The 14527-nt window shown below is 43.5% G+C and overlaps 1 protein-coding gene across 1 annotated transcript; it reads left to right on the forward strand.

Annotated features, from left to right (window-relative positions):
- LOC107627344 lies at positions 8366-9583 on the forward strand. The gene has a single exon (XM_016330187.1). The coding sequence runs from the start codon at positions 8366-8368 to the stop codon at positions 9581-9583; it is 1218 nt and encodes a 405-aa protein (XP_016185673.1).

The raw sequence follows: 14527 nt of genomic DNA on the forward strand, positions 1-14527 counted from the left end.
CCGACAATCTCTGTGGGATCGAGCCTTACTCACGTAAGGTTTATTACTTGGACGACCCAGTGCACTTGCTGGTTAGTTGTGCGAAGTTGTCATAAAGAGTTTAGATTACAATTGTGCGTACCAAGTTGTTGGCGCCATTGATGATCGCAATTTCGTGCACCAAGTTTTTGGCGCCGTTGTCGGGGATTGTTCGAGTTTGGACAACTGACAGTTCATCTTGTTGCTCAGATTAGGTAATTTTATTTTAATTTTAAGCTTTTTATTTCTTATTTTCGAAAAATACAAAAAAAATTTCTTTTTTCGTTTTTCCCAATTAATTTTTGAAAAATACAAAAAAAATTTTACAAAATCATAAAATCAAAAATATTTTTTGTGTTTCTTGCTTGAGTCTAGAGTCAACTTTTATGTTTGGTGTCAATTGCTTCTTTTTAATTTTCTAAAAAAAAATTATTTTCGAAAATTTCATGCATTGCATTTTCATGATCCTCAAGTCGTTTTTGGCCAGTCTTCTTGTTTGATCTTCATATTTTCTTGTTTTGTGTCCTTTCTTATTTTTCATAGGCATTCTTGAAATATTAATGTCTAAAGAATAAAAATTTTTAAGTTTGGTGTCTTGCATATTTTCTTTTCTTGAAATTTTTTCAAAAATAAGTTCTTGGTGTTCATCTTGACATTCAAAGTGTTCTTGGTGTTCATCTTTGCATTCAAAGTGTTCTTGCATATTTTCTTGTTTTGATTCATAATTTTCATGTTTTGAGTCTTTTTGATGTTTTTCTCTTTCATCATTAAAAATTCAAAAATAAAAAAATATCTTTCCCTTTTTCTTCTCATCAAATTCGAAAATTTGAGTTGAATTTTTCAAAAAATTTTAAAATTTAGTTGTTTCTTATGAGTCAAATCAAATTTTCAATTTAAAAATTTTATCTTTTTCAAATTTTTTTTCAAAAATCAAATCTTTTTCAATTTTTCTTTCATATTCTCGAAAATTTTAAATTAATTTTCAAAATCTTTTTCTTATTTTTATTCCATATTTTCGAATTCAATGCTAACAATTAATGTGATTGATTCAAAAATATTAAGTTTGTTACTTGCCTAATAAGAAAGGTTCAATCTTTAAATTTTAAAATCAAATTTTTTTGTTTCTTGTTAGTCAAGTAATCAACTTTAATTTTCAAAATCAAATCTTTTTAAAATTCTTTTTCAAATCTTTTTCAAATTAAATTTCAATCACATCTTTTTCAAAATTTAATTTCAAAATCTTTTCTAACTTTTTATCTTTTCAAATTTGATTTTCAAATCTTTTTCAATTAACCACTTTACTTTTTATATGATTCTTATCTTTTTCAAAACTACCTAACTAACTCCCTCTCTAATTTTTGAAAATCCCTTCCCTCTTTCTCAAATTTCCTTTTTAATTAACTAATTGTTTTGATTTCAATTTAATTGGATTTCAATTTTAATTTTTGAATTTAACTTTAATTTTAAAATATTTTTATTTTATTTTTTTTAAATTTTCGAATTCTTCTCTTTCTCACCTCCTTCTATTTATTTATTCATCTACTAACACTTCTCCTCCACCCAAAAATTTGAACCCCATCCCCTTCTCTGTGTTCGAATTTTTCCTCTTCTCCTTCTTACATTCTCCTCTTCTTATACTTGCATAAGGAATCTCTATACTGTGACATAGAAGATTCCATATTTTCTTTTCTGTTTTCTTCTTTTTCATATGAGCAGGAACAAGGATAAGAACATTCTTGTTAAAGTTGATCCTGAACCTGAAAGAACTCTAAAGAGGAAGCTAAGGGAAGCTAAAGCACAACTCTCTAGAGAAAATCTGACTGAAAATTTCGAAAAAGAAGGAGACATGGCCGAAAATAATAACAATGTAAGGAAGATGCTTGGTGACTTTACTGCACCTAATTCCAATTTACATGGAAGAAGCATCTCAATCCCTGCCATTGGAGCAAATAATTTTGAGCTGAAACCTCAACTAGTTTCTCTGATGCAACAGAACTGCAAGTTTCATGGACTTCCATCTGAAGATCCTTTTCAGTTCTTAACTGAATTCTTGCAGATCTGTGATACTGTTAAGACCAATAGGGTTAATCCCGAGGTCTACAGGCTTATGCTTTTCCCGTTTGCTGTAAGAGACAGAACTAGAGTATGGTTGGACTCTCAACCTAAAGATAGCCTGAACTCTTGGGATAAGCTGGTCACGACTTTCTTAGCCAAGTTCTTTCCTCCTCAAAAGCTTAGTAAGCTTAGAGTGGATGTTCAAACCTTCAGACAGAAAGAAGGAGAATCCCTCTATGAAGCTTGGGAGAGATACAAGGAACTGACCAAAAAGTGTCCTTCTGACATGCTTTCAGAATGGACCATCCTGGATATATTCTATGATGGTCTGTCTGAGTTATCAAAGATGTCACTGGACCATTCTGCAGGTGGATCTATTCACCTAAAGAAAAAGCCTGCAGAAGCTCAAGAACTCATTGACATGGTTGCAAATAACCAGTTCATGTACACTTCTGAAAGGAATACTGGGAATAATGGGACGCCTATGAGGAAGGGAGTTCTTGAAATTGATACTCTGAATGCCATATTGGCTCAGAATAAATTATTGACTCAGTAAGTCAATATGATCTCTCAGAGTCTGAATGGATTGAAAGAATCATCCAACAGTACTAAAGAGGCCTCTTCTGAAGAAGAAGCTTATGATCTTGAGCACCCTGCAATAGCAGAGGTGAATTACATGGGTGAATCCTATGGAAATACCTATAATCCCTCATGGAGAAATCATCCAAATTTCTCATTGAAGGATCAACAAAAGCCTCAACAAGGCTTTAATAATGGTGAAAGAAACAGGTTTAGCAATAGCAAACCTTTTTCATCATCCACTCAGCAACAGACAGAGAATTCTGAGCAGAATCCATCTAGCTTAGCAAATATAGTCTCTGATCTATCTAAGGCTACTTTAAGTTTCATGAATGAAGCAAGGTCCTCCATGAGAAATTTGGAGGCACAAGTGGGCCAGCTGAGTAAAAGAGTCACTGAAACTCCTCCTAGTACTCTCCCAAGTAATACAAAAGAGAATCCAAAAAGAGAGTGCAAGGCCATTGATTTAACCATCATGGCCAAACCTACAAGGGAGGGAGAGGACGTGAATCCCAGTGAGGAAGACCTCCTGGGACATCCAGTGATCAACAAGGAGTTTCCCTCTCAGGAACCAAAGGAATCTGAGGCTCAATTAGAGACCATAGAGATTCCATTGAACCTCCTTCTACCCTTCATGAGCTCTGATGAGTATTCTTTGTCTGAAGAGAATGAGGATGTTACTGAAGAGCAATTTGCCAAGTATCTTGGTGCAATCATGAAGCTGAATGCCAAGTTATTTGGTAACGAGACTTGGGAAGATGAACCCCCCTTGCTTACCAATGAACTGAGTGATCTGGATCAACTGAAATTGCCTCAGAAGAAATAGGATCCTGGAAAGTTCTTAATACCTTGTACCATAGGCACCATGACTTTTGAGAAGGCTCTATGTGACCTTGGGTCAGGGATAAACCTCATGCCACTCTCTGTAATGGAGAAACTGGGAATCTTTGAGGTGCAAGCTGCCAAAATCTCATTAGAGATGGCAGATAACTCAAGAAAACAGGCTTATGGACTAGTAGAGGACGTGTTAGTAAAGGTTGAAGGCCTTTACATCCCTGCTGATTTCATAATCCTAGACACTGGGAAGGATGAAAATGAATCCATCATCCTTGGAAGACCCTTCCTAGCCACAGCAAGAGCTGTGATTGATGTGGACAGAGAAGAATTGATCCTTCAACTGAATGAGGACAACCTTGTGTTTAAAACTCAAGGATCTCCTTTTGTAACCATGGAGAGGAAGCATGAAAAGCTTCTCTCACTGCAGAGTCAACCAGAGCCCCCACAGTCAAACTCTAAGTTTGGTGTTAGGAGGCCACAACCAAACTCTAAGTTTGGTGTTGAACCCCCCACATTCAAACTCTAAGTTTGGTGTTGGGAGGTTCCAACAATGCTCTGAACATCTGTGAGGCTCCATGAGAGCTCATTGTTAAGCTATTGACATTAAAGAAGCGCTTGTTGGGAGGTAACCCAATGTTATCTAATTATATTTATTTATTTTCCATTGTTATTTTATGTTTTCTTTAGGTTGATGATCATGTAAAGTCACAAAAACTACTGAAAAATCAAAAATAGAATGAAAAATAGAATGAAAAATAGCACACCCTGGAGGAGAACAGTCTGGCATTTAAACGCCAGAAACAAGCATCTGTCTAGCGTTTAACGCCAGAAACAGGCACCAAGCTGGCATTTAATGCCAGAAACAAGCATCTACCTGGCGTTAAACGCCAGAACAGAGCATGGAAGTGGCGTTTAACGCCAGAAACAGGCAGCAGTTTGGCATTAAACGCCAGGATTGCATGTATAGGGCGTTTTACACGTCTAAAGGGTGCAGGGATGAAAAATTCTTGACACCTCAGGATCTGTGGACCCCACAGGATCCCCACTACTTCTTCTCTCCCTTTCACACCTTTTCATAACTCTCTTCCCCAAATACCCTTCACCAATCACTTCAATCACTCTTTTCCATCACCCCTTCACCACTCACATCCATCTTCTCTTCCCCATAAACCCCACCTACCTTCAAATTCAAAATATTTTCCCTCCCAAACCCAACCCTAATGGCCGAAACTTAACCCTCCCCCCTCCTATATAAACCCCTCATTCCTTCTTCATTTTCACACAACCCAACCTTAACTTCTCACCTTGGCCGAAAACACCTCACCCTCCATCTCCTCCATTTTCTTCTTCTTCTACTACTTTCTTTCTTCTTTTGCTCGGGGACGAGCAAACATTTTAAATTTAGTGTGGTAAAAGCATAGCTTTTTGTTTTTCCATAACCATTTATGGCACCTAAGGCCAGAGAAACCTCTAGAAAGAGGAAAGAAAAGGCAATTACTTCCACCTCTGAGTCATGGAAGATGGAGAGATTCATCTCAAAGGTCCATCAAGACCACTTCTATGAAGTTGTGGCCAAGAAGAAAGTGATCCCTGAGGTTCCTTTCAAGCTCAAGAAGAATGAGTATCCGGAGATCCGACTTGAAATCCAAAGAAGAGGTTGGGAAGTTCTCACCAACCCCATTCAACAAGTCGGGATCCTAATGGTTCAAGAGTTCTATGCAAACACATGGATCACTAGGAACCATGATCAAAGTGTGAACCCGAATCCAAAGCATTGGCTTACCATGGTTCGGGGGAAATACTTAGATTTCAGTCTGGAAAATATAAGGCTGGCGTTCAACTTGCCAATGATGGAAGAGAATGCATGCCCCTACACAAGAAGGGTCAACTTTGATCAAAGGTTGGACTAAGTCCTCATAGACATATGTGAGGAAGGAGCTCAATGGAAAATTGACTCAAGAGGCAAGCCGATTCAATTAAGAAGGCATGACCTCAAACCAGGGGCTAGGGGATGGCTAGAGTTCATTCAACGCTAAATCATTCCTACTAGTAACCGGTCTGAAGTTACTATAGACCGGGCCATCATGATCCATAGTATCATGATTGGAGAAGAGGTGGAAGTTCTTGAGATTATACCTCAAGAACTCTACAAGGTGGCTGACAAGTCTTCCACTTGGGCAAGGTTAGCCTTTCCTCACCTCATTTGCCACCTCTGCAATTCAGCTGAAATTGACATAGAGGGAGACATCCTCATTGAAGAGGACAAGCCCATCACTAAGAAAATGATGGAGCAAATAAGAGATCATGGACCTCAACATGAGCATGAGGAAATTCCTCACCATGAAATCCCTGAGATGCCTCAGGGGATGCACTTTCCTCCACAGAATTATTGGGAACAAATCAACACTTCCCTAGGAGAATTAAGTTCCAACATGGGACAACTAAGGGTGGAGCATCAAGAGCACTCCATCATCCTCCATGAAATTAGAAAAGATCAAAGAACTATGAGGGAGGAGCAAGAAAGACAAGAAAGAGACCTAGAGGAGCTCAAGAGCACCATTGGTTCTTCAAGAAGAGGAAGACGCCACCCTCACTAAGGTGAAATCATTCCTTAATCTCCTTGTCTATTTATTTTCTATTTTTCGATTTTTGAGCTTTGTGTTTATTTATATTTGTGTCTTATTACATGATCATTAGTGTCTAAGTGTCTATGCCTTAAAGTTATGAATATGAATCCATCACCTCTCTTGAATGAAAAATGTTTTAATTACAAAAGAACAAGAAGTACATGGTTTCGAATTCATCCTTGAAACTAGTTTAATTATTTTGATGTGGTGGCAACACTTTTTGTTTTCTGAATGAATGCTTGAACAGTGCATATGTCTTTTGAAGTTGTTGTTTATGAATGTTAAATATGTTGGCTCTTGAAAGAATGATGAAAAGGAGAAATGTTATTTGATAATCTGAAAAATCATAAAAATGATTCTTGAAACAAGAAAAAGTAGTGAATACAAAAGCTTGCAAAAAAATTGCGAAAAAAAAGGGAGAAAAAGAAAAGGAAAAAGCAAGCAGAAAAAGCCAAAAGCTCTTTAAACCAAAAGGCAAGAGCAAAAAGCCAATAGCCCTTAAAAATAAAAGGCAGGGGTAATAAAAAAGATCCAAGGCTTTGAGCATCAGTGGATAGGAGGGCCTAAAGGAATAAAATTCTGGCCTAAGCGGCTAAACCAAGCTGTCACTAACCATGTGCTTGTGGCGTGAAGGTGTCAAGTGAAAACTTGAGACTGAGCGGTTGAAGTCGAGGTCCAAAGCAAAAAAAGAGTGTGCTTAAGAACCCTGGACACCTCTAATTGGGGACTTTAGCAAAGCTGAGTCACAATCTGAAAAGGTTCACCCAGTTATTTGTGTATTTTTCTATGATTTCAGGTATTTTCTGGCTGAAATTGAGGGACTTGAGCAAAAATCAGATTCAGAGGTTGAAGAAGGACTGCAGATGTTGTTGGATTCTGACCTCCCTTCACTCAAAGTGGATTTTCTGGAGCTACAGAACTCCAAATGGTGCGCTCTCAATTGAGTTGGAAAGTAGACATCCAGGGCTTTCCAGAAATATATAATAGTCCATACTTTGCCTGAGTTTAGATGACGCAAACTGGCGTTCAACGCCAGTTCCATGCTGCATTCTGGAGTTAAACGCCAGAAACAGGTTGCAAAGTGGAGTTAAATGCCAGAAACAGGTTACAAACTGGCGTTCAACTCCAAGAGAAGTCTCTACACGTGTAAAGCTCAATGCTCAACCCAATCACACACCAAGTGGGCCCCGGAAGTGGATTTCTGCATCATTTACTCATTTCTGTAAACCCTAGTAACTAGTTTAGCATAAATAGGACTTTTTACTATTGTATTTACATCTTTGGAACATCTTTAGTTTTATCTTTAGATCACGGTTGGGGGCTGGCCTCTCGGCCATGCCTGGACCTTATCACTCATGAATTAATACAAAGTACTACTATTTTTCTATTCAATTCAAGCTTATTCCTTCTCTAAGATATCCATTCGCACCCAAGAATATGATGAATGTGATGATTATGTGATGCTCATCATCATTCTCACCTATGAACGCGTTCCTGACAAACACTTCCGTTCTACATGCAAACAAGCTAGAATGAGTATCTCTTAGATATCTAATACAGAGGACCGAGTCCGAGATATTAGAATCTTCGTGGTATAAGTTAGAACCCATGGACGGCCATTCTTGAGATTTGGAAAGTCTAAACCTTGTCTGTGGTTTGGAACTGGGAAGGGATGGCTGTGACGAGCTTCAAACTCGCGAGTGCTGGGCGTAGTGACAGACGCAAAAGGATAGTAAATCCTATCCCAGTATGATCGAGAACCGACAGATGATTAGCCATGCAGTGACAGCGCATTGGACCATTTTCACAGAGAGGATGGGATGTAGCCATTGACAACGGTGATGCCCTACATAAAGCTTGTCATGGAAAGGAGTAGGAATGATTGGATGAAGACAGCAGGAAAGCAGAGGTTCAGAAGGAACGAAAGCATCTCTATACGTTTATCTGAAATTCTCACCAATAAATTACATAAGTATCTCTATCCCAGTTTATATTTTATTTATGTTTTTATTATCAATTCACCATAACCATTTGAATCCGCCTGACTGAGATTTATAAGGTAACCACATCATGCTTCAGGCCGACAATCTCCGTGGGATCGACCCTTACTCACGTAAGGTTTATTACTTGGACGACCCAGTGCACTTGCTGGTTAGTTGTGCGAAGTTGTGATAAAGAGTTGAGATTACAATTGTGCGTACCAAGTTGTTGGCGCCATTGATGATCACAATTTCGTGCACCAGTGGACAATGCAGGAGATCCAATGTGTAGCCAGGGAGTACATTAATGACGAAGAAGTCAGTCAGGTCATGGCTACCAACAAGCGGCAACACTCTTACAATCAGGCCCGACATCACGGGAGCGGAGAAAGACAAAAAGAACACACCAGGGACGGTGGTCCGAGTAAAACTCCCGGGCCGTTCTCTCGTGTCGGGAAGTTCACTAATTACACCCCCCTCACCACACCGATTATGGAAGTCTACCAACAAATAGCCGAGAAGGGGATCTTGTCGAAGTCCCGACCTCTGAAGGAACGAACAGGAGGGAACAAAAGCCTTTACTGTGATTACCACAAGGGCCACGGGCACAAGACAGAGGATTGCTTCGACCTGAAGGACGCATTGGAGCAAGCGATCAAGGACGGAAAGTTAGCCGAGTTCTCCCACCTCATTAGGGAGCCAAGGAGACGGAACCGAGACCATGAAGGCGAAGACAAGACCGGTGCAGCAAAGCGACGCCAAGAGCCAGAGGACCACGACCACAACCTTACCATAGTGAACATGGTAACGGCGAGAAACGTGGCACCCAGGTCCAAGTCGGCACATAAGAAGGACGTCAAGGTCCTGGCGGTTTTCGCATCCTCCGCGCGAAGCCACAAGAAGCTTCCGTCCATTTCTTTTAGCCCGAACGACCAATGGTTCAACGAGGTCACGGAAAGCCCTCCCATGGTCATTACGGCCAGAGTGGGAACCGGCCTCGTCAAGCGGATCCTTGTTGATACAGGGGCAGATTCGAACATCATGTTCCGCAATATATTCGACGCCTTGGGTCTAAAAGACGCCGACTTAAAGACTCACCAACACGGTGTTGTAGGGCTCGGCGACCACTTCATCAAAACGGACGGGATAATCTCCCTGCCGACCTCAGTCGGACAAGGCCAGGAGAGAAGAACGGTAATGGCAAAGTTCGTGATCCTACGAGACTCTATGGCCTACAACATCATCCTAGGGAGGAAGACCATCAATGACCTAGGGGCGGTCATCAGCACGAGGATGCTGATAATGAAGTTCATAACTGAAGAAGGATCAGTAGGGTCCATAAGGGGAGACCTGAAAACGGCAGTCGCTTGCGACAACGCCAGTCTCTCATTAAGAAAGAAATCCAAAGAAGTATCAGGAGTGTTCCTCACCGACTTGGATGCCAGAGTCAGCGACAAGCCGAGACCCGAACCAGAAGGGAACCTATAAAAGTTTTGAGTCGGCGACACGGAGGAAAAGTTCACCTTCGTGAACAGAAACCTCCCTCACGAGCTGAAAGAACCCCTAATCGAACTGATCAGGACCAATGGCGACCTATTTGCCTGGACACCGGCCGACATGCTGGGAATAGACCCCCAACTCATGTCGCACCATTTGACCGTCAAGCCAGAAGCCAAACCAGTGGCCCAGAGGAGGAGGAAGATGTCACAAGAAAGAGCAGAAGAGGTGGCCAAGCAGACGGCCATCCTCCTTGAAGCAGGATTCATCCGGGAACTTGACTACTCGACCTGGCTGTCGAACGTAGCCTTAGTAAGAAAGCATAATGGGAAGTGGAGGATGTGCGTAGATTATTCTGATCTCAACAAAGCATGTCCCAAGGATTGTTACCCTCTACCAACATTGACGCACTCGTCGACGCGGGATACCGGTATCTGAGCTTTATGGATGCTTATTCCGGCTATAATCAGATACCGATGCACCGGCCAGACGAAGAAAAAACGGCATTCATAACGCCAGAAGAAATCTACTGCTACAAGGTAATGCCTTTCGGCCTGAAGAACGCAGGGGCCACATACCAAAGGTTGATGAACAAGATATTCAGCGACATCATTGGCAAAACGGTGGAAGTCTACGTGGATGACATCCTGGCCAAGACCACCTGACCCGAAGACCTTCTGAGTGACCTGGAAAGCGTATTCGTGGCTCTCCGACAACACGGCATGAGGCTCAACCCTCTCAAGTGCGCCTTTACCATGGAGGCCGGGAAGTTCCTAGGATTTATGATAACCTAAAGGGGGGTGGAAGCCAATCCTGAAAAATGCCAAGCAATACTCCAAATGAAGAGCCCGGGCTGCGTCAAAGACGTTCAGAGACTGGCGGGAAGACTCACCGCGCTATCTCGTTTCCTCGGGGCGTCGGCTGCAAAGGCCCTACCTTTCTTCAACCTAATGAGAAAGGGAATGTCATTTGAATGGATCCCGGCAGGTCGGAAAACCGCTCTACCTGTACCTGGCTGTAACAGAGGAAGCGCTGGCAGCGGTCTTGGTGCGGGAAGAAGCGAAAGCCCAACAACCAATTTACTTTGTGAGCAAGGCGCTACAAGGAGCAGAACTTAGGTACAGCAAGTTGGAGAAACTGGCACTAGCGCTCCTAACCTCTTCCCGCAGGCTATGACAATACTTCCAAGATCACCAAGTGGTTGTAAGGACGGACCAGGGGATTCGTCAAGTGCTCCAGAAACCCGACCTAGCGGGAAGGATGATGACCTGGGCCATCGAGCTGTCCCAATATGACTTAAGGTACGAGCCTCGACATGCAATCAAGGCACAGGCAATGGCAGACTTTCTGGTGGAAGTAACCAGAGACCCAACCGAAGACACGAACACACGGTGGAAGCTCCATGTAGACGGAGCCTCCAACCAGACGTCCGGGGGCACCGGGATCATCTTAGAAAGCCCAACCGGGGTCATTTACGAACAATCGATTAAGTTTGATTTTCCCGTATCAAAAAACCAAGCAGAATACAAAGCTCTATTGAGAGGCTTGGTTCTGGCTCAGGAAGTCGGGGCCACTAAGCTGGAAGTGTGCAGCGACTCGCAGATCGTCACCTCACAAGTAAATGGAAGCTACCAGGCTAGAGATCCGCTATTGCAGGAGTACTTGGAGAGGGTTAAAGAATTGAGCGAACAGTTCGAGGAAGTCACGGTCTAACACGTTCCGAGGGAAAGGAACACACGGGCAGACCTCCTATCCAAGCTAGCGAGCACGAAACCTGGAACCTGCAACCGCTCCCTCATTCAAGGCATCACGAGAGAACCAGCAGTTGCCCTCCACCTGACTAAGATAAGCCCCTCCTGGATGGACTCCATCACCAACTTCTTGCAGAACGGCAAACTCCCTAAGGACGAGAAGGAAGCCAAAGCGTTAAGAAGGGAGGCTTCCAAATACACGATCATACAGGGCCAACTGTTCAAAAAGGGACTCAGCCAACCTTTACTAAAGTGCCTACACCCCGACCAAACGGACTACGTGCTCAGAAAAGTCCACGAGGGGTGCTGCGGTCACCACATCGGGGGCAAAGCCCTAGCTAGAAAGCTCATCCGAGCTGGGTATTACTGGCCGTCAATGATGAATGACTCCAAAGAATTCGTAAAAAAATGCGCCAAATGCCAAGAGAATGCCAACTTCCATAGAGCACCAGCTACCGAACTGAGCCTGATGACGTCCTCCCGACCCTTCGCACAGTGGGGAATCGACCTCTTGGGACCTTTCCCGGTCGGCCCAGGGCAAGTCAAATATCTTATAGTCGCCATTGACTATTACACCAAATGGATAGAGGCCGAGCCACTGGCCACTATCTCCTCGTCCAACTGTAGGAAGTTCATGTGGAGACAGGTGATAACTCGGTTCGGCATCCCGGAAGTTGTCATCTCAGACAACGGGATGCAATTCACCAATAAGAAGTTTGTAGAGTTTCTTGCCGGCCTGGGCATCAAGCAGAAATTCTCCTCAGTAGAGCACCCTCAGACAAATGGACAAGTCGAGTCCGTAAATAAGGTGATCTTGTTAGGACTCAAGAAGCGACTAGACAACAAGAAAGGAGCGTGGGCTGATGAGCTCGCCTCGGTCCTCTGGTCCTACCGTACAACCGAGCAGTTCGCCACAGGAGAAACCCCCTTCCATCTGACATACGGGGTAGACGTAATGATACCCGTAGAGATTGGCGAGCCGAGCCCACGGCTACTTCTCAAGGGAGTGGAAGAAGCTGTAGAGAAGGACCTAGTATACGAGACCAGGGAGAAGGCCCACCTGTCAGAAGTGGCATTAAAGCAAAGAATGGCCTTGCGCTACAACACCAAAGTGCTCAAAAGGGAATTTGAGCAAAACGACCTCGTCCTACGGTGCGATGATATCGTCTTACCGACCCCGGGAGAAGGCAAACTGGCGGCAAACTGGGAAGGCCCCTACAGGGTCAAAGAAGTGGTTGGCAAGGGCGCTTACAAACTGGAGAAGCTCGACGGTAAGGAAATCCTGAGGACATGGAATGCAGGTAACTTGAGGAGATTTTATTCGTAGCTCAAGCACACCAGCCAACCGGCCTGACGAGCTCAACGATTTACTTTTAACAAGCTCAGTGATTTACTTTTGTTAAGCGCCTGCCATGGCCATATACTTGTTTAACTGACGATTAATGTTTGCTTGTCCAAATTCTCCCATTTACTATCCCACAACATCACGTTTTTCAATGTACGATAGACGGGACAATGATACAGCAACCTGGGACTGATCACCCCGGGAGCCAAACAAATTAAAGCCATAACACGGCCGCGATAATAACAAGGCCAAGACTTGGTTCGCCCAAGTTACCAACGTAACGGCAAAACAGACACAAGCGATAAGTCCACATCGATGAAACGATAACAAAACAACTAAATAGGCGGATAAAGACGATAACAACTAGCCGAGCAAGCGGCTCTTAAAGCATAAAATAAGTTTCAAAAGTTCCACAACAAGGTCACAAATCCATACAAAAAGCATAAGGTACAAGAGTTCATTTTCGAGGCATGTCAACAATCTTGCCATCCTTGATCGTTTTAAAGATCCCGATTGCCGACGTATCAAAATCGGGAGCCAAGATCTTCACTTGGGCCTTAAGGGCCTCCTTGGTCATAAAAATCGCACTTTTTCCCTGCTCCTTGACAACCTTATGTTTCTTCTTCAGCTCCTCAAGCTCGACTTGAACAGCCTTAGCCGACGAGACGACCTCGTCACGTTCCTTCTCCAGAGCCACCACCTAACCTTGCGCGGCATTCAACTGGCTCTCCAGAGTCATCTCCCGCTCGGTCAAACGGGACATGGTCTCATCGGAGGCTTTCATTTTCTCCTCGGCAGACACGGCTTTCTCCTCGGCAGTCTTAAGTTTTTCCCCCGCTTCAGACAACTGCTCTTGAAGCGATTCAACTTGAACTTTAAATTCATTGTTGGCCGTGGCAGCAGATTCAAGCTTTCTTCGTAATGACTGCATCCCCGACAAGTCGAACTCGGCCTTCCGAGCTATTACAGCTCTGCGGAGAAGCGTACGGTACATCCACCTCGCCTGGCTCACCAGCTCGGTACCAAGGAAGTGATCCTCCGTGCCGAGGATCAGTTGGGAGTCAATGAAAGCCCCAGCATCGAAGTTTCTCTCCATCACAGTAAGAGTGCCCTAAGGGCTAGAGGATGCCCTCTGCCTTTTGAGAGTAGGGACAAGCTTTAAGTCAGGACCCTCTTGTCGGGAGGAGGATGAATGCCCGATGCCGGCCGTCTCCTCGGGAATAGGGGAAGCATGCACGTCGACAGGATTCTTGTCGGACATCTCGGTGTCACGAGGTGAAGGCACCGACTGATCTTTCTTCTCCGAAGAAAGGTCCTCCGGCTTTCTGGCAACCTTCTCGTCAGCCTTCTCCTCATCACTATCCTCCAAAAAGGTCTTATACAAATCCTCGAGCCCTGTTACCGAAGCAGACATATCCACTGCAACAGACAAACAAACACATCAATCGTAAAGTCGGCGTAATCAGGTAAAACGATAAACAATGCGAAAACACAAGACAAAGCAGCTCACAAATATAACTCCTGGCGACCTCCCGTTCACCCATAAGGAGGTGGGGGTTCACGTGGTTCTTCCCGAAAACTGCCCACAACACGTTGGCAATTTTCTTATTTATGGCAGACATTCCCTTATAGGTCACCTTAATGAAGGTGTTAGACCCCGCCCCGAAACTCCAGTACGTCGGGATGAGGCGTTCCCCCTCCAACGACAACCAGAAGGGATGGCGACCTTTGACGGGACGAACCTTGAAGTATTTATCCTTGAACCCATGATAAGAGTCCTCGAACAAGCCAAATATCCTCCGACCCTGGGTGGATCAGAAGGACAAGAACCCTTTCCTC

The sequence above is a fragment of the Arachis ipaensis genome, chromosome B02 (assembly GCF_000816755.2).
Source record: "Arachis ipaensis cultivar K30076 chromosome B02, Araip1.1, whole genome shotgun sequence".
Classification (NCBI taxonomy): domain Eukaryota; kingdom Viridiplantae; phylum Streptophyta; class Magnoliopsida; order Fabales; family Fabaceae; genus Arachis; species Arachis ipaensis.

Coding starts and splice junctions, on each gene's coding strand:
- LOC107627344 (XM_016330187.1), top strand. CDS start 8,366: ATGCAGGAGATCCAATGTGTAGCCAGGGAGTACATTAATGACGAAGAA.